The following is a 24,868-nucleotide window of genomic DNA, read 5'->3' on the forward strand; positions in this document are numbered from 1 at the left end:
AACAAAGTGCACCTTCATTTCCAGGGGCTCAATCATAAAAACTCCAAAGTTAAAGCATGTTTAGCTTGAAGCAATATTATGTTGGGTGATCTCTTGGGGTATTTCCTAGGATGTATGAGAATTCACCGATCTCACTATTAATCTGTCCAAGATTAATACCGAGATTTATTATATATTTTCCATATCTTACCTATTTTTTTTTAAAAAAATAATCTTTTCCAAAAAATTAAAATCAAAAGTAATTAGATCCATCTAAAAATTCATTTGGGTAATTGGTAATAGATTTGAAAATTAAAAACTGGGCTAAAGATTTAAAAATTACTTAAGATTTTGATATAATATTTGGTAAAGATGATCCAATTTGGAGAAAATTTGAAAATATATAAAAATTGGGAAGATTACATAATATTTGGAAAAAGTAGTGGAATCTCCGTGTTTAATTTGAGATGTACCGAGAAAGACCCAAAAGGTCAAAATAATTGATAAGTTAGAAAAAATTATTTGCTTAACTAAATGTCGGTAGTCGTCAGTCGATCTCATTTGAGATGGATCAAAACAAACTATTTGAACAAATTTTCAAAAATGGTGTTAGTTTTGTAAGATAAAAACTTTAACATGCCATTTCTGACAATTTTTTCTAGAAAAATCTATCAAATGTAAAATATATATATATATATATAAAAAAAAAAAAAAAAAAAAAAAAAAAAAAAGCAACAGAATGTCACTCACATAAATTATAGCATAAAAACCAACATGTAAATTGTTAAAAATTATAAAAATTTGTTTACTAATTTAATTTTTTTTAATTTTTTGTTTTTATAATTTTTTTTTAGAAATATCTATTAAAATTAACAATTTATCGTTTTTTTTTTGTCGAAATTTTTGAAAAATTAAAATATCAATATTTCTATCCACGTCAAGATATTAAATTTCAAGTGAACCAAATTATTAAGTATCATCCATAAATATGACGCACACAAACCTTCGTCAATGGAAAAATGTCTTATAAAATGCAGGACATTGTACACCAGTTTTGATGTCAGTTCCAATGTTTGAGCTTTTATTATATTATTATTATTATTATTAATACTAATTTGGTAACATACGATAATTCGAATTCCTTGTTTCTCTTGAAAGGACATTGTTAGATACGTTTGTCATTTTATAATTAAGTTACAAATTTCACAAATGTTATATTATTTATATAATAATGTAAAGCACAATACCTTTCTTTTTAATTTTTTTTTCTCAGCATCAAATCATTACTTTGTTTTTATAATTATTTCCATATTAATTTAATTAGCATGATCTTGATTGGTCATGCATAAATTCCTCCATTCTAGTTTGACTATCTGACCTTTTTGTTTTTATTTTGATTCCCACAAAATCATTTCCTTTCAAATATAAAATCCTTCATTCTTCCTCTTCCAATGGATCTCCAAACTGAAGAACAACAAGCCTTTCATCAGAGACCTTTTCTTTTTCTCTATTTCCCCATTAGCACCAAACCTCTCTGTTTTGCTGTCTCCTTTTTTATCCTCTCTGTTTCTTCCCTTTTCATCTTCAACTTCTCCACCACCCCTTTCAATCACCAATATTATGATCTCTTACGTTTCCATCACTTTTTCTCCCAAATTTTCTCCCAAAATAACACGACCCCGTCGCCGTCGCCGTCGCCGTCGCCACCAAGAGCTTGTGATTACTCTAATGGGAAATGGGTTTGGGATGAAACTTATCCATTCAACTCTTACACTGAGAATTGTCCCTTTGTTGATCCAGGATTCCGGTGTACCCAAAATGGCCGGAAAGATGAAGGTTACCGGAAGTGGCGGTGGCAGCCGGACGGCTGCGATCTCCCAAGGTATGGAATATATTGGCTCTAAGCTTCTTGGTCTTGAAGTTCTTGCATGGATTCTTTCTTTTCTTTTTTCTTATTATGCAGTTCTCTTAGAATTCTTTCAATTCATTTGGGAGCATGAATTTTCAGTACGTCTATTTTTTTACGTGTAATAGTATTTAGATCTTTAGTAAATGCTATTGATTAATTCTGGTTTAGAAAAAAATTAAAATATATATAATTGGAAAAACCAGCTAGGGAGAGGCAATTTCTTTTTCTATCTCTCTTTCCAAAATAATGAAGATGAGTTGAGGAACCAAAAAGGGCAATCTTGTGGGATCTTACCAAAGAAGTGGATGAAAATATGGAAAATCTAGATTTTTTGTGTTATGTTTTCAACTTTCTATAACAATCTCAAGAGAGAGATTCAAATCATTTAAAGAAATTTTGTTTATTCCATACTTTATTATTAATGTATCCTAACATCTTCATCAATAACAATTTAGTTTTTTTTACATTTAAAAATTGTGTTTGCTTTCTTATAATTTTTTTATTTTTTTTTTTTTTATCATCTAGATCCATTGGCAGTCAAACTTGGCATGGATTAATTTTCTTTTTCGTATATTTAATTGTGATTGTTCGAGTAGAGTAGGTTTATATGTATGTCGCATTTTAACAAATAATCTACAATTTTAAACTAATAGCCAATTTTTTTATAAAAAAAAAAAAAAAAAAAAAGAAAAAAAAGAATGCTATTTCAATTTTTAAAATTTAGCATGAAGTAGATAACCATACATGGAAGTAGTGTCTAATATTTTTAATAATCAAATAGTTATCGAATGAAGATCCGAAACGAAGTAAGAGGAAAACAATAAACTTCTTTACAAAGTGAGTATAATTTATTTTTTTTTTCTAACAAATGTAAGAGAGGCCATATCCATTAAACCGTTACAAGCTTAATAGGATTATTATTATCATTTCCTTTCAAATGTTCAGGTTGGTTTACATGTATGTCAATCAATCGTTTTTTAGGCAAACCATCTTAACCAATAAACTTCATTTACGAAAATTGTATAAGATATTCATATTCTAGATAATTGGCTATCATGATTTGAACTTAACTTTGAAAGAATCTAAATTTATAACCATTGCCTTCTTTCACAACCTTAGATTCAATGCAAGTGAGTTATTGGAGAGAAGTCGAAATGGGAGGATCGTGTTTGTTGGCGATTCCATCGGACGAAACCAATGGGAGTCGCTGCTATGCATGCTAACACAGGGAGTTTCGAACATTTCAACAATATATGAAGAAAATGGGAAGCCAATAAACAAGCACAAAGGATTTCTCACCATGCGATTCCAAGAATACAATCTCACAGTTGAATATTACAGAGTTCCTTTTCTGGTCATCATCGGCCGGCCTCCTCCAAACTCACCCACTCAAGTTGATGCTACCATTCGAGTCGATGAGTTGCATTGGTTTTCCAAGCAATGGGTTGGTGCAGATGTACTGATTTTCAATGATGGCCACTGGTGGAATAAGTACAAGACCCTTAAAATGTATAAGTTTAAGATACTTTCGAGCTAAATTTCACAAAACCAATCAGAAAAAGTTTTCAAAAATTAATCCTTTACATAGAGCATGTTTTAAATGACTTCTAAATGTCTACAAAGTGTTTTAAATAGAAAAAAGTACTTTAAACATTTGAGGGGTATTTGAAGCACTGAGTTAAATTTGGAGTAAATATATTGAAGTTAGGAAGTCCGTGTTTGAAGGGTAAGTTGTAAAATGAAATCTCCCCATAAATGTGCAAATTAGAGAAAAGACGGAAAAATGGAGTTCTTCAATAAATGTGCAACCAATTTGCACATTTATCGAATAACTTCATCTTCCTCACTTTCTCTATTTTACACATTCAACTCAGTGTCTCAAACACCTCCCAAAAAGTCAATTCAATTCAAACGGGCATCAAATTACTGCATCAATTTAGCTCAAGGACTTGTAGACCTTCCTTTCTATCCATAAATGGGAAAAGAAAAATTAACACCCATTTGTGTTTAAGGGGTTACTATTTCCAAGAAGGGGGGAGATTGAATATGAGCATGGATGTAATGGAAGCATTTCGGAGGTCACTACAGACATGGAAGCGATGGGTGGAGGAAGATTTGGATCCAAACAGAACTCATGTTTTCTTTCGCAGCTATTCTCCTGTTCATTACAGGTAAGTTCTATTGTTGTTCATGATGAGAGAAGATGAATGAATCTTGTTCATGGTCAGTAGCTTTGTGAAACAAGCTTTTGACGAAGAAACTTGCAGGGGTGGAACTTGGAGTGAAGGGGGTCACTGTAACACTGATAAGGAGCCAGAAAGAGACTACAAAAAGCTGGAAGATGAACCAGAAAACAATATTTTCATTTCAAATGTAATCAAACAAATGGATTCTGTAAAGCATAGAGTTCAGTTCTTGAATATTACATATCTAACAGAGTTCAGAAACGATGGTCACCCTTCAAAGAATCGTGAACCTGGCACGCCTGATGACGCTCCACAAGATTGTAGTCACTGGTGCCTGCCTGGAGTACCAGATACGTGGAATGAACTTGTTTATGCTCATCTATTATCAAAAGGATTCAGAAAGTAGTGCTAAGTACATCATCCACAAGAAAAATAACTAACCTCATGTTTAGAACTCTAGTTTCCATAACCATACAAAATGCAAGATGCTTCACTCAGCTTCTTCTTCTTCAGTGTTTTCATCTGAGTTCACTTCACTAGTTTTCATTTCCTTGACTTTCTCAAGCTGCCTCAATAGATTCAACCTTTCTTGTCCATATGTAGATGGTATCTGTATTGTATTGACTACAGTTATTTCACTATTCATATACATTAGCATTAAAAATAAATTCTAGCAATGGAACTGTAAAGAACTTTGGAAGCCATACCAAGGATGGAATATATCTCTGTATAGCAGCCAGCATAGCTGCATGTCCAACTGCTGTAACCTGGAAATATAAGTGAATAGGTCACAAAAAATCAAACCAAGCTTGTAATATAAATCGACCATGTTTCTAACCGCTGTCTAAAGATGCTAAATTTCCTCCAATAACATACTACAAACACGACCAAAAAGAATTTACAAACTGGGAGAATTCTAAGGAAGAACGAGGTGAATGCTGCCAAAATCATTATTGAGGGAGCCCAACTTGCTAGGGTGAAGAAGGTGAGGATTCGTAAGACTTATTTGGTGAACAGTTCCCCTGTCTAAGAGTGGGCGAAACAGTAATGGTAGGTGTGCCTAATAAGTTCCAACAGGAGTCTTGGTTCACATTGCTGATTAAATTGACAGGTTAACAAAACCTGGGGCAAGAGGGTTTGAGTAGCACGTTGTCAAGAATATTTATCTCATGAACTGCCCCTTATCAATGGATACATTGTTCAAGCGGAAGAACCAGAATCATTTATGTGAAGACCATCTTGGGAGAATCATGGCTTGGAGAAGACAATGGGTTGTTCCTCAGACAGGGACAAAGCATGAACAAAGGATTAGAAAAGTTTGATATTGTAGCATTCTCTAGGAGTTATTTTCTAAATATTCTCTAATACTTATTACACGGTAATTTCTAGTTGGAGAACCCCGTGTAGTTGTTGGAAGTAAGCTTCCCCTTTGTTTATTTCGTTTATCGATTTATATTTAAAAAAACCCACTATAAATCATGTGATCAGGATATAAACAAATTATTTTGATTAGTGCTGTGATCAGAAAAAACTAACCATACCAATTACCAACCATGAAAATTTAATCTAAATATGTAGAGCATTGAAACGTACTGGAAGAAGCATCAATACACCAATTGGAACAACAGATGCTAGGTCCGTCAGGGTTCTTCGTAGAGCTTTCTTTTCTTTCCCAGTCAACTCATCTCCACTCAGGATCCTCCTAAGCAATCCCATAGCAGCAGCAACGTCAATGGCCAAGAGTTGAGTGCCTTGCCATACATCCTGCCCATCAGACACTCCCTCCATCAATTACATTTTTCATATGCAGGGGTAGAGAAACCAATCAATCATACCAGAACACCATGACAAGGGGAAAAACGAGGGGGCAAAAAAAAAGTGAAACAACATAAGTGGCTAATGCTAGATGGTGACAAGTGGTGCAGGTTGATCGTTGAAGTTTATTTCAAGAATTCCACCAAATATATATTTGAGAAGGAAACATTCCATCAAATATTCCATCGAATATCTTAATGTTGCTAAAAGTTAATATGCATTGTTCTCCTTAAAAATTGAGATCGTATAGGCTGCACGAATCATTGACCATTTTATAGGCTGCAGTCTGCAAGGAGTATGTGAGCCATGCATCTAATCCAACATCTTTTAATATCGAAGATGATCACCATGGAAAGAAGAATGAGAAGGAGCTATTATCAGTCAATGACATCAAAAAACTGGACGATGTGGTAGGACTTCTAGCAAATCGACATTCCCCTAACGTTACAACAATAAAAAGGCAGATACAAAGGCAAACAGGAAGAGATCAAACTAGAGTATCAAAAAATTACTAATCGCTAAACAAACGATAGTTGATCCATGTAAAAGAGGCTCAACTAGAGTAAATCCAATTGCATTCCCTACTTAAACCAGAGGCAATCATGAGATATCAATCGCCAAGTCAAGAGGCCCAATGCCTTTATTAACTTGATGCTTGAAAGCAAACAAGGAATTTTATCTTTAATGCGTTTTTTTTTAAATGTGTGTGTAAAACAATTATCGCTCTACAAAGATTATAGCCTAGTTATCTTGTTGCTAATTGGAAGCTGATTTTGTATTCCAATTGATTGGGACCTTTTGTATATCACTTGGATTATTTCATTCATTGATGAAATCGTTTCTTATAAAATAATAATAATAATAATAATTTTAAAAAATAATAAATAAATAAAATGGTTAACAAATGTGACGCACATGGCCAATCATTTTGTACCATCAATATGAGCATAATTTGTCCAAAAACAACTCTGCCATTTGACATGGCACAAAATTGTCAAATTAAAGCAGATGTTAAAGAACTATAGGGGTGTTTGGGCCCCAAAAGTTGGGTGGAGTGGGCTAATGTTTGGGGCTCCAAATATAATAACCACTAACTATAATAACCAACTCAGCATCTCAAACACTCTTAAAAGATAGAAGACTACATTAACAATGAAATGAGTACATTTCAAAAGCAGCTAATTTAAATGTTAGAAGGTTCATACCGTGCCAGTTTCCTTAAGCTTGTCAATAGATTTTTCAATAATGTTGTCTTTCTTCTGAATCTGAACTAGTTGACTATTCTCAGAATTACGGAAACTACTTGTAGTACCATCTGCATCCTTCAGATCCTGTGTAAAACCAAAAAACAAATTAATAAATAATAAAAAAAAAAATTAAAAAAATCAAATTTCATCAAAGCCTAGACTTCTTAACGTGTTTGTTATTTTTGCTTCTGTAGAGGGGGAGTAAATAATGTGGATATGATTGAAGAAATAGGAAAAATTACTTGAATTGTGAAAAAAATATTTAAATTAGAGTCTAATGACAAGAATTCAATGAACAAAAGCAGTGGAAATAACGTTCCAGTTGACTAAGGGTGACAATTTTTTTGGGATAAGAAACAAATCCCATTGACGTATGAAATTAACATTTCATAGAATGTATTTAGTTGAACCCAGAGTTATTACTTTATATTTAGTTAAACAAAATCCAAATGTATGAAATTTACATCTCATAGATGTATGAAACTAAGGATGACATTTCATTAGGTCGTATTTAGTTGAACCCGAAGTTATTACTTTATAGTCACTGTTACACATCTAGGGAAATGCTCCTCCCTATACAAAGTATGAAAATGTATTATTATTGTAGTTGCAAGCCCAAATTTGTGCATAGAAATTGCCAGAAAATAAAATAAAGCAACAAAAAAGAAAATTCAGCTTCTCAGTTTCTGAGAAACTTCTTCTGGCCCTGTCTAATTTCAAGGGAAGCTGAAAGTTCCAGAGAAAAAGATGTTAAAATTTCACCAGTTCAATACATTAATGAGTTCCTTCAAAGGAAAGGGAAGCAGTCATCAACTCTATGACATATGAACTCAACAAACATAGAAAAGGACTTATAGGGATACTTAATAATGTACCTCATCAGTTTCTGATTCTTCAGAGCTTCTCTGTACCCGTTTTTCAAGTTCTATTAGCTCATTTCGGAGAAGTTCAAATCGGTGGAACTCATTCAATTCTGTATTCGTTACACCTATATCAGAAGTGTGACGTCCAATGCTGTCTTCCTACATATATAAAATGGTACTTCAATAAATCACAACGTAGGATGTAGCTTTGGTCAGCTAACTCCATGCTTGAAATTCTAGACCTATTTTCCTCAAAAGAATAAAAGACAAGTACATTTAAATTAATCTTATCTTGGTCAAATCCTTGATTGGCTAGGATGGGATTAGTTTCCTTGGTTTATTAGGATTATGATTAGTTTCTTTTAATTAAGATTAGGATTTATTTGCTTTCCAATTCTCTATAAATAGAGAGATTTGTTAGGCTTCCAATTACACATACGTATTTGAGGATTGGTTGTGGGGACCACGGGTTAGATTAGCTGAAGTGAGAATTAGGTGATGAGGGGGGGACCACAAGGAAGGAGGGATAGTTGATAGGTTTATATGGGTTGTTTTAGCGTGGGGAGGAAGGCATTAGTGAGTTTAGTAAAACATTCTCGAGAGTGAGAGGTTGAGAGAGAACTGATCACCTATGATCATGTTCTAGTGTCTTTGCAAATCCTGAACTGTCTCTTTGAATAATAAGAAATGATATCTTTAAAGATTGTCGTTTTTGTATCGATAACTTTTGATTCATAATAAAATAAATGTTTATGCTTTCTGAAATAACAGTGACAATAATGGTAATCATAAAAACACAAAAGAAATTATTGTCGGATGAATGTAAAAACTGGAATGAAATTAGAAAATGGTAATAAATAATGGGAGACATACTGATCCATCGAGGCTTGACTCGGGATCAGGTTGCCAAGTAGAAGGGACCAAGAAGTTCCATAGTCTACGAGATCTGCCAAGAACAAAAGTTTTGTTTTCTTTAAGGTAAAAGCAACAGAGAAAGGAAAACTCAACTGCGGATGAAGAGAGAAAAAACAAAATTGTAGTGTTTCAATGAAGCTTCTCAAAAACAGGCAGGATTTGCTTGCCTGTTGCTCCTATTGATAACTGTCTTGGCCCTCTTTTTATTTTTCCCTTTCAGATACTCATGTTGGCTACTACTGGAGGATTGCGCAAGACTTTCATCATCTTCCTGGAATCATGTACAAATAATCAAGAATAACGCATCCGAAAGTAAGGATCTGTTAGCATCAATACAAGGAGCAGATATGTGCATAACAGAGAATGAATGAATTAGAGATACATATCATCTTTAACTCCATTAAAACCACATGAAAGAAATGACTTACTACAAAGATAATATGTGAGATCGACATTCGAACTCTGGCGGACTTAACAGTAAAAAGACTGGATTGTCAACTGCTTCAATATGTTTAGCTCACTGATTAATAAAAGAATGGATGCAATAGGATAGGAGACTTAGATTGTCAAACCTAACTGAGTTGATGTATGCACATAGATATAATATAAATTTGTATTTTGTTGCAGCACTTAAGCATGAGTGCTCTCACTCTTCCATCCAAGCAGATTACCTCTAACAATGACAATACTTTAACATGGATCGTCTATCTTTGCACTATTGAAGGATCTTCCACCAAACAATAAGTTCACGTACTGATCTTTTACCATTAAATTCAAAAGCGTACCAGAAATCATTGATACAAATGGAATACCTGCTGAAGAAACGCTGCTTTTGCTCTGAAAGATGCCTCCAGAAATTCAGCTTCTTTCTTTAGTTTCCTTATTTTTTCAAGGTCAGAACAAGCAGCTTTTAAATGTTCTCTTCCAGAATTTGTACTTGACACATGCAGTTCTTGAAGCAACTGTTCAAGTCGTTTCAATGCTTCTTCGACACTTTCCAAAGCCTAGATTATCAGAAGCATCCAGTAAAGTCCAAGAAAAAACAGAAAAACCAAATGCAAAATTTAGGATAGGCAGATATCTTGAATTATAATTCATCATTTCTTTTCATTAAATACTCTGTCAATACATTCTTGAAATCATTGTGCCGTTGATTGGAAAGGTTAGAAAAATCAAGAATAAAATAATGTGAAAATGAAGGTCAACCTATCAAAAAATCACATATGAAAAATTTTAGAGGAAAAACAATTTCTGACATTTATTCTGTCTAAAAGAGTGTATATATATTTGGATAAAATAACGACTTTCATTGAGGAAAAATGAAAGAAAACACAGGTATACAAGAAAACCCTGCCTACAACACCACCTCCCCCTACAGGATAGGACTCCACCTATGCAAAATAACACCAAAACATGAAAGCGAACAAGGGACCAAACTTCATTAGGATTCTTGTCCACCCCTCTACAAATCCTGCTATGCCGCTCACCCCACAAAACCCACAAAATCGCACACACTCTAGTAAGCCACAAAAAGCAACCCTTCTCCCCACGAGGGAAATTAAGAAGAAACTCCTCGATCATACTACTAACACCCCTTTGACGAATACATAAACACTAGGATCTATACAAATAATAAGTACATCTGCACTTTTTTTTTAGTACATCTGTACTTGTTTTAAGGAAATAAGTTTCCAGCAATCAATGAAAAAAGAAAAACCCCTAGATGGCATCAGATCGTCAAAACTCAAAATGACAAACAATACTGACATATTAAGGCTAAACTTACTGTGGCTCCTAAGGTTTTTCTTTGCAGTCCTTGAGTATCTCACTTTTAACATGTTAGTTTTGTAGGCTGACTGGACTACAGGCGACATTCTTAGAGCAATGTTACCAGAACAACCTACAAGAGTCTGTGTAATTACTTCCTGAAAACTTTCTTAAATGCTTTGTTCTGTGTCTATTGAATGTGGAGTTATCAGAACACTCTCATGGCAAATATCTCATAATAGTTTTTTATTTTTCTTTTGATCTTTGTCATATTCCAAGCCAAATACTAACTCTAGGAGTATTACACAGGCTTGATGACAGTGACCTTCTTTCCTATCCGTTTGACAATTCAATAAATTCACTTGTGATAAGAGAAGAATCAAGGATTTGTCTTTCTCAGACAAAGTGGACTGATATTCTTAATTGTACAAGGGAGGACAACTGAAACCGTTTCACAGGAAACTCTAGAAAGGACTTTAAATATACGAGAGATGAAGATAAAAGGCCAGAAATTGATTATAAATTTACAATCGGCTTCAATTGAGAGGAAGGGGGGGTTGTGGGTAATATCTAAAGCTAACATTGGCAACAGGCAGCTGAGTAAACAAAAATAGTAATAAATAATAGGTAAAATTATGAGTTTAGTTCTTGAACTTTAAAGGATATCGAATAGATCTCCGAACTTTCAAATTGATGTTTAACAAGTCCTTGAAATTTAAAAATATCACAACTTCCAATTTTGTGTCTAATAGATTCCTGGACACATTCAATATTTTTTTAGAAATTAAGGAGTCTATTAGAACTTTCAATTTGGTGTCCAATAAGCCCACGTATTTTCAATTGTATATCATTTGTTATGGTTTGTGGAATCTTTGTATTTCTCTGTTTTTTTAGCCTTTTTTGCTCATTTATGAGTTTGTATCCTTTGAGAATTAATGTATAGAAAATTTTGCCTATCATTAAACTAAATAAATAAACTTAACAAATCTATTTTATTTATTTCTTATTTTTTAGGGACGAATGGGAGCGACGAAGGGCTAAATCTTAGTGGGTCGTGGTAAAATTTAACGAGTCTATTAGAACTTTCATTTCTTTTTTATTTATTTCTTTTTATTTTTTTTCTTATAGAATCAACAACTTTCATTGAGGAAAATGAAAGAATACAAGAACATCCAAAAAGACAAGCCCACAAAAGCATCCCTTCTAAAGAAAGTGATTCCAATTAAGTAAATGTTCCCTTAAGAATAATTACAAAAAAGCTTCAATACCAAAGCTCAAAACAAAACATGAAACCTCACAAAGGACCAAACCTCACAATGGTCCCTTCCCTACCTCTAAACACTCTATTGTTCCTCTCCCCCCAAATATCATACAACAGCACAAACCCTAGCAGAACACAAAAAATGACATTTCTCTCTGAAAGGCGGATGGAGGAGGAACTCCTCAATCATAGCTCGAATATTCCTCCGTCCAGCAATCCGAATGTCAAACTCCCGTAGGAAGTCACTCCACACAGACCTTGTATACTGACAATCCCAGGACAGATGATCCAAATCTTCCTCCGCCTTCCGACAAAAAATATAGCAAAAAGAACCTATTAACGAGGTCATCTTCCTAGCAGCAAAACTTGGCAAGTGAAGAACTTCATTTTTTTTGGAATCTTAATCCTCCAAACCACATAAAAAACCGACTCACTAGCAGGGGAAGGATCTAACAACCTCCTAAAGAAGACTTGCAAGAAAATCCTTCACTAGGGTTAGGACTCCACAAACGAATATCCCTTCTCCCAACCCTAAAAGTGCACTCTAACAAAGAGAGAAGAGAAGCAACCTCTATCGTTTCCCTATTGAACAAATGACGGCATAACCCAAAGGAAAAAAGAAACAGAGTTTCTGAACCAAACCAAAAAATCATAGACCGAGCGATTGTTGAAAGAAGATAACAAAATTTATGTCAAATATCTATTAGATAGTTGAAAACACATGGACTTATCAGACACAAAATGAGAAAATATACAAACATAATAGAAGCTTTTTAAAGTCCAAGTACTTATTATAGACAAAATTGAAAGTCCATTAGCCTATTAGATACTTTCCGTTAACACGATCCTAAAAGTTGAAGAACTAAACTTGTCATTCAATTAAAATAATAATATTAATAAACTAATGTGAATGAGAAGTTCACTTCTATGAAGCAAAAGGAGCATTTCTTTAATTTTGTTGAGTTCGTAGAGGGAGATGGTAGAAACATAAGGTTTTGGGAAGATAGCTGGTGTGCTCCTCAACTTTCTGCAACTTTGTATCATGATATTTACGTTATTTCCACTAAAAAATAAGCTGTTCTCGCTGATTTTTGGAGAGCTCTAAACCAAGCTTAGGATTTGGGGCTTAGGAGAAGCCTCTTTGATAGAGAAGAAGGGAGTCATGAAAAGCAAATTCCCTATGATCAGCCAAATATGGAAGCTTAAAATTCCTGAGAAAGTGAAGAAATTCCTCCGGTCCCTTGCTTATAGAAGTGGTCCCCCTCCCCCTCCATTTGTTGTCTTTGTCTTAGAGAGACGAAAACCATGGATCACTTGTTTTTACATTGTGAGTTTTCTTCTAAAGGGTGGCGTATTCTTGGCTACCTAAGAAGATTGATGATGGATGGTCTTCACGGTGGAGGTTTTGGTGGAAAAGGAAAAATCATTTAGAGTTGGACTACTCGTGCGCTTTTGTGATGTCTTTGGAAAGAAAGCAAGAATAGGATATTTGAAGATAAGTTTATTTCTTTTAATTCTTCTTGGGTTCTTGTTTAGTATACAACCTCTTGGTGATGCATAAATTACACCAAATTCTTTTGTAATTATAGTTTTCTTATGATTATTAACAATTGGAGGGCAGTTCTTGTTTAGTTTTGTGGGAGGGGGTTTCCTCTACCCCTGCCCTTAGGCTGTTCTTCTAGCTTTGTTGAAGAATATACACGTGCGTTGTTTCTTATCAGAGAGAGAGAGAGAGAGGTTCACTTCTATAAAATAATAGATTTCACCAGTGGCTCTTTTTCATTGTATAAGAACCTTCAATGCATACATACATAACTATTACATGATTGCCATTATAATATAGTTGTATTTCTCTTTTCCACCCCATAGAGACTACTAGAAGTACAGTTTTTAACCCTTTTTTTCTTATAAAGAAACAATTTCATTATGTGATGAAATGACTTCCTTGAATGCATTCTTTTATTTCATCTTAGTGAAAGCTTGGTTTTTCATCAAAACTGGCCGTATTGTTGAGTGAAAGTTGTTTCATTAAAAAAAAAATATGTGATCCAAAAAGTAATCAAAAGAGAAGGGATACAGTCAAACTTAAAATTGGCACGGGCCATGGCTGTGTTAAAATATTGTATTTGAAATGGAAAAACAATATACTCAAAAGAAGACCTTGTCAAAGGATTCAGTTTCACGCTCAGTGGTTGAAGAATTACTCGATCCAGTCTTCTCAACAGAAATATTGGTATTTCTCTCAAGCATCTCATTCCTGAAAGACACTTTCAGTAGGTTAAAAGGGCAAAACACTAGCTACTTGAAGAATTAGATTAAAGTTCCAATTAATGCAGAATTATTAGTTCCTGAAAGTGAAAATAAAAACTAAAAACAAACAAGGAGATGCAAAAAAGTGATAGGACCAAGTAATTGCATCAGGAAGTGACAATCTTCTCTTTCTATAAGTTGAAACTTGAATTTTGTTGAAGATCTCACGGCAATTGATTAGGGGATGGTTTTGGCATCAATTTCAAGCTTTATTCGCATTTAAAGCTCAAAATCCTTTGAGTTGCAAGTTTGGCCTTCATTGGAAGTTTTTCTCCTTCACATTGCAGTTCCTTTCACAACATTTATGAAGTTTATCTGTTAATGGGATTTTATTGTCTAAAGCAGTGTCCCATTCTCAGATAAATTTTGAAGTCTTATTATCTCTTGGCTACTATGCATTGCCCCTATTGCTTTCGTATTTTCTTGTGGGTATTCTTTTTATAAGCTTTTATTTGTTTTTACAAGGCATACTTATTTTTTATAAGAAAAGATTTCATTGATCAAATGAAATATCCAAGAATGTATAAGAGGGGCTCTTTTAAAGAGAATACAAAAGATATTTCTAATTTGTAATAGAAAAAGAGAAACCATGGCTCTTAATGGCTGTGTATTTTTACACCAAAAGAAAGTGTTGAAAATAGCAAACCCAAAGGCGTCTTTGGATGACTTGGCTTTGTCTTGGAATATTCTTTTTTCCTTGAAGACCTTTGTCTTGGAATATTCTTGTGTTTCTCTCTTCCCAAACCTTCCACAAAATTATTCATATAGTGCTAGCCCAAATATGTTCTTGTGTATTTTTTCTACATTATGTTCTTTGTTTCGCTCCTTTTTGGAGCTTGTATGCCTTGGGCATAAGTCCCTTTTCATTTTCAATGAAAAATTATGTTTCTTGTTAAAACAAATAATAAATAAAATTGCTTCGGAAATCTTTATTTTTCCAAACAGGGTTTAAAATTATAAACATTTATAATTATTAAGAATACCATTTTCATCCAACAAAAATTAAAGGCAAGCCTTTTCCTTTGTGAAAATTATTTGGTGAGGAAGAAAAAACAAACTGAAGGCCGGAGTGAAAATCATTTGTGGCAACGGCAGGGAATGGTGTAAAGAGTCGGCTCATAAGCTCTCTGTTTAGCAAAGGGTTAGGCATAACCTATGTCTCAAATTGTCCCAGTATCAGTTTACATTTGTGTGGTCGTGCATGTAATATGTATATAACCAAGAGAGAGGAGATGACAACAACTTACTTCAGAATACCCAGTTCTTCCATGCACTCCGTCAACTTGGTATGCCTAACATTCAAAAGATTTGGTATCAGCAACATGATCCAAATGCAGCTAACTGATGAGATTCCATCAGTCATGCCCTTGGGACAGAGAGAAAGAGAGAGTGCAATTACCCTACGGAGAGAAATTTTGCCGCCTTTACATTTGAAGGATTCTCCAGCCATTTACTATACTTGATGAAGCACTCGATCCAATGAGCACAAACATCTAATGCTTGGGGAATCGCTTCAACATTTGGAGGACCTTCTCTTTTGCTCATATGGCCATGAGATGGTTTCAGATGGCCAGGGTTGCTTGGGTAAAATGGAAGCCAGTCCAGCTCTTCACAGACTACCTGAGAGTTCAAAATTTATTAGAAACCCTTGATGAACTTTTTTTATGAACATAAATCCTAAATGAACCAAAAATGTCTTTCTATGGAATGAGCGAAAGCCGAAATGAGTACTGACCTCCACATATAATTGATAAGAACTTATTGATGAAAGGTGAGGATAGTATAAGACGCTTCCCCCTATAAGGTACCTGCATTAGAACAAGAAGCCATATACACAACCAAAACTAGAAAACCAGCACCATATGTTTTGAGACATCCTCAACGTATACCTAATGAAGCTTCCAAGAGAATCATCTAAAACATCAAATCCATTAGCAGAGAGAAAAGACTGTGTGCTTCTTCCCAAGGCTATAAAGAATCCAAATATAGCCAAATCTTTCTCCAAAACCTGCATTAAGTTAACATATGCTTCCATTTTCAGTTAAAATGTGGTAAAAAGTTAACGATTGAGAAAACATGGCAGAAAATAGAATACATTCCCCCAACTTAATCAAAATAATTTTATACACTTTTTATTTGGTGGATTCATCCAAGAGGAATCATTGATGTGGACAGAACCGAGTAACTGAAAGTAGTTGTATAATCAATAAAGAACAAAATGCATCGTCCCTCAATATAAATATATGAATGATCCTTCTCGAGACAACAATTTCAAGTCATGAATACATCGTTCTAAGTAAATATTCCAAAACTTCATTTTGTAACATTTGTAACAATAACAAATAATCATTACTAGTCGGTAGTCGTAGTCCAATAAAAATCAAAGTTGACAAAAACTTTCTATTACACTCGAGGCTCCCGGATCTCAATTCCATGCTAATCTAATAGACTAACAAATTCAGGTACTCAACATCTAGTAGCGTAGTGTCAGTTGTAGGGAAAGTTAAAGGTGGGTTAGGATCAACCTACAGCTATAAGATAACGTGTTAATCACAAAATTATATTTAAATGACTTCCAATTAACATTTTTCTTCGACTTTAAGTTCAATAAGTTATCTATCTGGAGATTCTCAGTCCCAACTTCAATCTGACCTCAATACTCTTCTGATAATATTGCATTCGTCTAGACCATATTCTTTCTCTAACTAATTGGCTTATATACGCCAAAGAACTGAAATTGAATTCAATAAGGCAACTTTAGGAGGGGTAAGATGTAACTTGTAAGACTTTAAAATTTCCAAGGTTAAAAAAATTAATGTCGACCTCGATACTTTCTGATGTTGTTAATCTGGACCATATTCTTTCTCTATCTATAGCTTGCTGTAGCTGCTTCTGTACAAGACCAACCCAGAAAATTACTTCTTCTGCACCCGTGTCATTTTTCACTCTGCAAGCAGCTGCTCGAGAACCAAAATGAACAAGGAATTCTCGACGCATACCAATGCTCTTTATGGATTGAAAAGCTTCAGAAATAGGAACATACTCTACCAGCATGTCCATCAATCTACCAGATATCTCTGGAATTATTGAAAAAAATTGTGGGCAAGAAACTTTTGCTGGCCCAAGTTTCGTGATAGCAGCAAGACAAGCCAGTGCAAGCATGAGGAGTGATACATCACTTGTATTGCCAGGGTCCACAGGTAATCCTCTACCATCCCTAAAGCAAATAAATTTGGCATGATTCCTTCACATACCAAAAAAATCAAACATTCAGGGACCAATTAAAGTGATACATACAATACAGTTGCGGCAGCAAAGCGTGGATCCCGTTCAAAATTATTCACAAATGATGTTATCACGACTGGAATTTGCTGAGACCAAAACCAATCATAAGCTTCTGGTTGCTTAGCTAATAGTTGATCTCTGATTAAACTCTCCAAGGGAGCAGATTGGCGTAGTAAACTGCAAAAGTGCAATGATCAACAATTGATACCTTCAACAAAGAGCCGCAGGTAGAAGTGTAGATCAACAATCAAGCCTCTATCATTACCAAAAAATCATGGAAATCAAATCACTAGAAAGAGAGAGAGAATATAACCTTTCAAAGTGCAGATGGATCTGCAGTTGGAAGTTTTTGTGATGGAATTTGGTTGCATGTCTAGTTTTGTTTGGTTTGACGGATCCACTAAATAATTAGAGGAAACATAAATCTAAAGCTCAGTGTGTCAAAGGCCAAGTTTAAGTTCTTCAGGCATGCATTGAGAGTCCATTAAGAGTACTTCTGTAGACCCAAAATTCAAGTCTAGTTTTTATAGTATCCAAGTAATTTAATTAAAATGTTTTTAAGTGGTATCCAAATACCAGATTACTAATGAAAATTACTTTTGTTCCATAATATGTTGGCATCGTGTATAACCAGATGCTGAATCATTTCCAGGACAACATTCTCAGTCATAAGAAATACTCTGCTTGAGGAAAAATGCTGGTCTTCCTTCGGGCTGTTGGCTATAGAAGCTTGAACACGACCGATAGATTACAAAGAAAATTCCCAAATTGGGCCCTCTTCCCTCGGTGTGCATTTTCTGTCTAAGAAATGGGAAGGCCACATATTATCTACTTCATTTCCCTTTTGTGATTAGAGCGTAGAATCAACAATTTATGTAATCTAGCATTTTGATGTGTTTGCCTCTTGAAATAGAAGATTGGTTGACTGAATGTTTGCGGGCATGTCTTCTCAAGAAAAGCTAAAATTTTGTGGGGTTGAACTAGAGTGCTTCTTTACACGTGGAAAGAAAGAAAATAATGGCTTCAAGATAAGTTATTTTTAGAGGATTGTTTTTGGGCTAATGTACAACATATGTCGTCATAGTAGAGTATAACCCACAAAAAATTCTTTTGTAATAACAATCTTTGATATGAAAACCTTAGGGATTGAAAATTTGGAAACCAATTGTGAAGCGAACCCCTAATTCTCAATCACTAAAACCCCAAATCGACTCAATTTCAACCCTAAGGTTTGGGTTAGACACAGATTGTCTTAAGATCCAATATCTTGAGATAAAGAACAAGCAAACATGTCAATTAAGCAGTTGAATTTGATGAGTTATAAGCAATTGGATTTTGTAAGTGGTGTATACACAAAGAAGAGCTTCGAGGAATAGTTGTCATGCTGTTCAAAATATGCTTCCATTGTTCTTTGGAAGTGATTCAAATCCAGAGGAGTATCTTCTTTGGGAGGAGGAAATTAATTCCATATTTAATCACCACCACTACAGTGAAAAGGTAAAACTTATCGTTTCTACATTTGAGGAATATGCACTAACATGGTGGAGTCTTTTATTGTCGAAAAGTGAAAATCATGCAATGCCCTCATGGAAAGAAATTAAGCTTCTCATGAGAAAGCAATTTGTTCCTAAGTCTTTCCATAAATTGCAAGTTTTGAAGCAAGAGAGCAAAAGTGTGAACAATTACTATGAGGAAATGTTGTTATTACTTGATGAGGTTAACATATTTGAGGATGAGAAAGCTACCATAGATCGGTTCTACAAAGGACTAAATGAGAAGATTGTTGATATGCTTGCCGATCGAGAAGAAATTTTATCTTGTGAGGATTTGGAAGAAATGGTGTGTGTTTCCATCAAGATAGAAAAGCAACCCCAAAGAAGATATGCAAGGTACACTAAATCTAAGCTCAATTCCAATGCCAACACATTAGTGGAAAAAAATAGTTTACCTACCATATATGAGCAATTTGATCAGGTAAAAAGTAGTGAAAAGAAACTTACTACTGTTGCACCTATGTGTGATAATGTCATTTTGCCTAGTAGGTCATGTGTTAATTATAGTGATCAAGTAGAGAAAGTAGATGGTAGAGCAGTGAACTTGAAACTAGAGTACTTTGTGCTAACATTGGTTGTCCATTAGATCTCTAAGTAACACATGATCCTACTCTTGTATCATTGCTTCTAAGGAAAGTAAACTTGATGTGTGCGAGTTTGAAGGCAAAAGGCATGAGACTAAGACAAGCAATAGAAATATGTGAAGAAGAAAAATGTGCAACATAAATGAAAGAGAAAAACATGTGAAGAATACTCGATCTATGGATTAAAATGAGAGAAGAGCCAAGAAGGAAATTTGTGAGAAATATTTATTGTTTTCAAAACACAACATTCAAGACTTTTTAAACAAAAGAATTTGTTTTCTGACAGGTGAGCTTCAACCAAGCCTACCTAGTTTTCTTTTGAGTTTTTGCAGGATATTAAAGTGACTTTGAATCAAAGCTCAAATATTATATCTCATTCTTTTGATGGTCACAAATTGAATGAGGATTGGAAGGATAAATATTCATTCCAAAATAGATGGAATCCAAGACAGTGTCAAGACTTGACTTCTCATGACTTTGCTTTGCAAGGGAGACCATCCAGGAGAAGTCCAAGAAGAGTATCATCATTTTCTTCTCATGATTTTAAAATTGCTTTGCAAGGTTTGTTTTGGATTCGAGGACGAATCCTTCAAAAGAAGACGATGATATGAACCGTCCAGACATCAAATTATTGATTAAATTTTATTTCATAATTTTGATGTATGTTTAGTATTTTTCAATTTTATCCTTTTTTTAATGACATTTAAGTAGGGGTAATTTTGTCATTTTACTATGTTGCATTGGGGTTTTATTGGGAGGCTATTTAAAGCCTTGCCTTTAGGTTGTTCGGAAGTTAAGTTTTACGATGAGTTGAATTTAGCCTTTGAGCGTCTTCTTTCAAGTTTAGCCCGAGAGCTTCTTGAATTTTTGTAATTCATGTGTTGAGTTGCATGCCAGGAACATTCAGGTGGGATTGATCATCCTATTTGTGGAGTGTTCAAATCTTGGGGCAAGGACCTGTTATTGTTTCAAGATCTTTGATCTTAAGGCAATCCGTGTCTAGTCCAATTCTTAGGGTTGAAATTGAGTTGATTCGAGGGTTTTAGTGATTGAGAATTAGGGTTTCTAATTCCAATTCGCTAGGGATTTCGTATCAATCTTCTTTGATTTGTTTAGACTGAAAGGCTTTTCTGTAACACATTGGGCAGGGGTTTTCTCTACCCGGACCTTGGCTGTCTTTTTTTGATCAATACAAATTTCTTGTTTCTTACAAAAACAGAAAACAGAACAACACAAACCAGCAAACAACAACAACAAAAAATCTAACCAAAAGATCAAAATTTATTACCTCCTCTCAACAAAAACATTCACATCCCTGTCTCTATTATCACCTCGAGATGAAATTTCACTAGCTGCTTGCAACAAAGAATACACAGAGGCCTGTAAATAATACTCCCTTTAGATAACAGAAATAATTTTTGACATTGAGATACCTAATGACATCGAAATGGTTCAGCCGTTAATTTAATGTTAATGCTATACAAAATATAACTTGAGTGACTATACCAAGCAAGATATCTAAACGATCATGCAAGCAGTATGGAGATAACATCAGGAGCACTGCACTCACCACCGGATTAAACAATAATAACACTGCACATCCACAAGAAAGTTCCAACTTCCAAGCTACGCATCTGAACTTAGCTTGGGATAAATAAATTGGGGATGAGATTTTAAAAACGCTCCAATGTATCTTTGCTGAAACAAAAGCTTTATTCATAATTCTATAACGACATTATGCCTTTCCCCAAGGTGTATATAACTTGCCTTTTGAGATATATCACTTCTTCAAATATTATTAATCGCCTTCTAAAGGTAAGTATCATAAATTAAGAAGAATTTAAATTTAAAATCATTAAAAATGTATGGAAATGGTCTACCCTTGAAGAAAATATCTGTTTGTTAATTGGTAACTTTGTCTTTGCTATATTTGTGTCGTGATTTTTCAGACATGTCAATGTCATCATACTTGCGGCCTGAGCAGATTCTGTCCATACTTCTTAGTTCTTAGATTAGATATTATATTATCAAGTATAATTCATTAGGATGATAAAAGATGTTATTTACTACTTCAAGAAAATGAAAAGGGAAGGGGAAAAGGGAGGTGAAGCTTAATTTGTTTGCAGCGTAAAGGTCAAGTTATTAGTTATTACCTGATAAGACAGCGCCTTAACCCATGCATTTCTGTCTATACCAAGCCAAGCTGTTGAAAACCAAAGCATTTTTGAGGACGCACTATGTTCTTTAATAGCCAACTCAAAATTTCTTGCAGCATCATGCAAGGATTGGACAAGGCTATCATTATAATCTTGTTTCCGTGAGTCATCTAATCTGATCCTCATTTTTCCAACGTCAGAACTGGTGCTTGCTTGGGGACTCCCATTGACAGTTACACTCTCATCTGCTGATGCAAGGGACAAGAGATTTCGTTGTTTGCAAAGCTGTAAATAGCTTTTCCTAAAGCCTAAGAAACTATGATTGAGATTACTGCAATTTTTTTCTGATAAAACAGCTCTAATAAGGCATCTCTTCCTTGAATTACCCCAGCTGCTTAGTAGGACGTCCAACTGGGCAGCTCTTTTACATGAAAAATAAGTCCGACTTGGATTATGTGGAAACCGTGGAGTTGAGGAACTGTAGACATGAGACAAAAAAGTGAGCCCAAAGAAAAAAAGAAAGAAAGGTTAAAATGCGCATAAATTATTCAGGAAGTTTTACTAGGATTTTGATTTTCTTCATACAAGAAAAATATAATCACCATACGAAACAACAAAGGGACTAAGATTAAACTACATATTTCACCGGTGTAAACAAAGATGACCTGTCAAGAACGTAGAGGAGGTAGGTTGGGCAGTTGGTCCCATTAAAGTAGGGTGACATCTTACCGTTGACCTCAGACCTCACACCCGCTATCCGCCGAGGATGAGGATAATGGGTTAATGTTTTTCATTTAATAGGATAAATTATTAAGTATAGTTGACCTCCAATACCATACTTGGAAGACCCCTCACTCTTTCTATATTGGAATAACATGGTTAAGGGATGTATGGATTCTCGAGAAGAGAGGAGCCGAGGTGGTCCCCGGACAAAACCGAGCTTGGATGGAACTGAACAAGATTTGGCAAACGAATTTGAGCATCGTGTCCACTTAGGAGCTATGTTTATCAAGTCTTTGTCTTAAACATAAATCATTGAAATTATAGTCTGACAACTATTTACCTTGTTTGATTGGTTTAAGCATATACTCTCAACCAAAAAAGCTCCCAACTCAAAATGTCATTGAATTTAAAATGATGATGACAACCAGGTAGACAGATTATCAAAACTAATCCAACTTGATCGTCTGCCTATTCATTTCTAATCCATTCAATTATCAGCGAAACCATGCCACCCCATCTAAAATTTAAAAACAAACGGTCACCTCTGTATTCCATCAACTATTGTTGAACAAAATAAACTAAAAAATTAACCTAGTTCAAAAAAGTAGTCCCTGAGTGAGCAAAATGCCCAAAGGCTCAAGCAAAAAATAATAATAATAATTTAACCCAAAACTCGATATCCATTTCATCAATTAGCCCAACAATCAAACATAACAAATAAAAATCGGGATAACAGTAGCAACCCACAAGATAAAAGAAGCATGGCACAAACCCTAATCTCGATAAAACAACAAACCCAAAAGAGAAAGAGCTGAGGAACAATCAGTGAGTGAAACACAGGAACTTTTTCTTAAAAAAGAAGAAACTCAGTGGAATCAAATGATCATAATATCATAATACCTGGAAGGTAGGAAGCTAGTACCCTGTAACTCAAATGCCATATGCAAGCGGTAAGATACAGAGTAAGAAGAAGCAGTTGAGGTCGTTCAGAAACATGAAAAAAGAGAATCAGAAGAAGAGTGGCGAAGAATAGAAGGGAGAAGTGTGGGTATGTTAGAGAAAAAAGTGAAGCTAGCGTGGCGAGAGAGGAATTATCCGTATACGTGGAGAGGGGAGTGAACACAAGATTAATTGATCGATGAGAGAAGTGTAGGGAAAAATGGCGTTATCTCTTGCACAGTAATAGTTAAGACTTCAGCCAAACCAAGCTTTTTCGGTTATCCACAGCCACAAGAACGGAAGACTCGCAGTTTTTTTTTCCAATGCTTTTTCTCCAATAACCTCACCGGCGCGCAAACCCACACAACGCAAACAAATTTTGGTCCCGCGCCGCGACACAACTTATTTTCTACTCTTTTTTATTATTTAATTAAATAAAACAAATTATTTAAAAAGTATTAGAAAATTTTCTGGAATATAAAAAATATTAAATTATTTATAGAAATAGCAAAAAAAAATAAATTTTTTTATCCATGTCTATCAATTACATACTTTTATTAGTCTTTATCATTGATAGATACTATTAACTTCTATGAACCTCTATCAAATAATATTAAATTTTTACTATCTATTTTTTAAACCTACTAGCTAAGAAACATGTGCAATGCATGTGAAATCTCGTAACCTTTATTATGCATGTAACCAATTTTATTTTAGTGTTTTCGTATTATCATTTTTTAATTTCATTAAAAGATTTATATCTAATACAAAGTAAAAATTTATGCCAGTAAACGCTAATATTTTGGTATTGTATTATAGAGGTGTGCCTGAAATCATATAGTTTTAGGCTCCGTTTGAATTGTCGTAACTTTTAAAATATTTGTTGGAGGTTGTGCTTTTAAAAAAACCAAACATGAAAATAAGTAGAAAAAAGTGTTTGGTAAATTTAAGCTTAAACTTGAAAAAGTAGGTTAAAGTGTTCACAGTAAATAGATACAAAAACATTTTATTTTAGATATAATAACTAAAACGGACTTATAATCATTTTTTTCTAAAAGAAATGTAATTTAAAATTTTAAATAAATGTTTAGCATGATAGATTTTGTTTGTTATAGATTAATTTTTAAATATTAAGGAGAATAGTTTTGTTAAAAAAAATTGATATGGTATACTTTAAAAAAAAAAGTATGCATTTAACTCCTAAAAAATATATAATAGATTTGATTAGATGAGAAATAGATAAATATATAAAACAAATATATTTTTTAAAGTATAAAATTGAAATTTTGTATTAATTAAACAAAATTACCTGATTTTAGGAGAATTTAAATGCTAAAAAGATTCAACGTGAAATTAACGTGTTTTTAAAAGAGATT

The 24,868-nt window shown here is 34.1% G+C and overlaps 2 protein-coding genes across 2 annotated transcripts; one reads left to right on the forward strand and one right to left on the reverse strand.

Annotated features, from left to right (window-relative positions):
* Positions 1-1,374: 1,374 nt before the first annotated feature.
* LOC120073129 (protein trichome birefringence-like 8) lies at positions 1,375-4,480 on the forward strand. Its single transcript, XM_039025764.1, has 4 exons — positions 1,375-1,861; positions 3,008-3,397; positions 3,901-4,059; positions 4,156-4,480. Exons 1-4 carry the CDS (start codon positions 1,431-1,433, stop codon positions 4,478-4,480), a joined length of 1,305 nt encoding a protein of 434 aa, XP_038881692.1. The 5' UTR covers positions 1,375-1,430.
* On the reverse strand, positions 4,231-23,773 carry LOC120073128. Its single transcript, XM_039025763.1, has 19 exons — positions 23,454-23,773; positions 21,828-22,308; positions 20,963-21,054; positions 17,550-17,714; positions 17,076-17,469; positions 16,142-16,260; positions 15,988-16,060; positions 15,652-15,872; positions 15,500-15,544; positions 14,103-14,199; positions 9,727-9,918; positions 9,082-9,185; positions 8,873-8,945; positions 8,012-8,158; positions 7,095-7,220; positions 5,668-5,838; positions 4,782-4,841; positions 4,516-4,684; positions 4,231-4,412 (listed from the first exon to the last, which is right to left on the reverse strand). Exons 1-18 carry the CDS (start codon positions 23,492-23,494, stop codon positions 4,565-4,567), a joined length of 2,721 nt encoding a protein of 906 aa, XP_038881691.1. The 5' UTR covers positions 23,495-23,773; the 3' UTR covers positions 4,231-4,412; positions 4,516-4,564.
* Between the last annotated feature and the right edge of the window lie 1,095 nt (positions 23,774-24,868).

Source organism: Benincasa hispida, chromosome 3 (genome assembly GCF_009727055.1).
Source record: "Benincasa hispida cultivar B227 chromosome 3, ASM972705v1, whole genome shotgun sequence".
Classification (NCBI taxonomy): domain Eukaryota; kingdom Viridiplantae; phylum Streptophyta; class Magnoliopsida; order Cucurbitales; family Cucurbitaceae; genus Benincasa; species Benincasa hispida.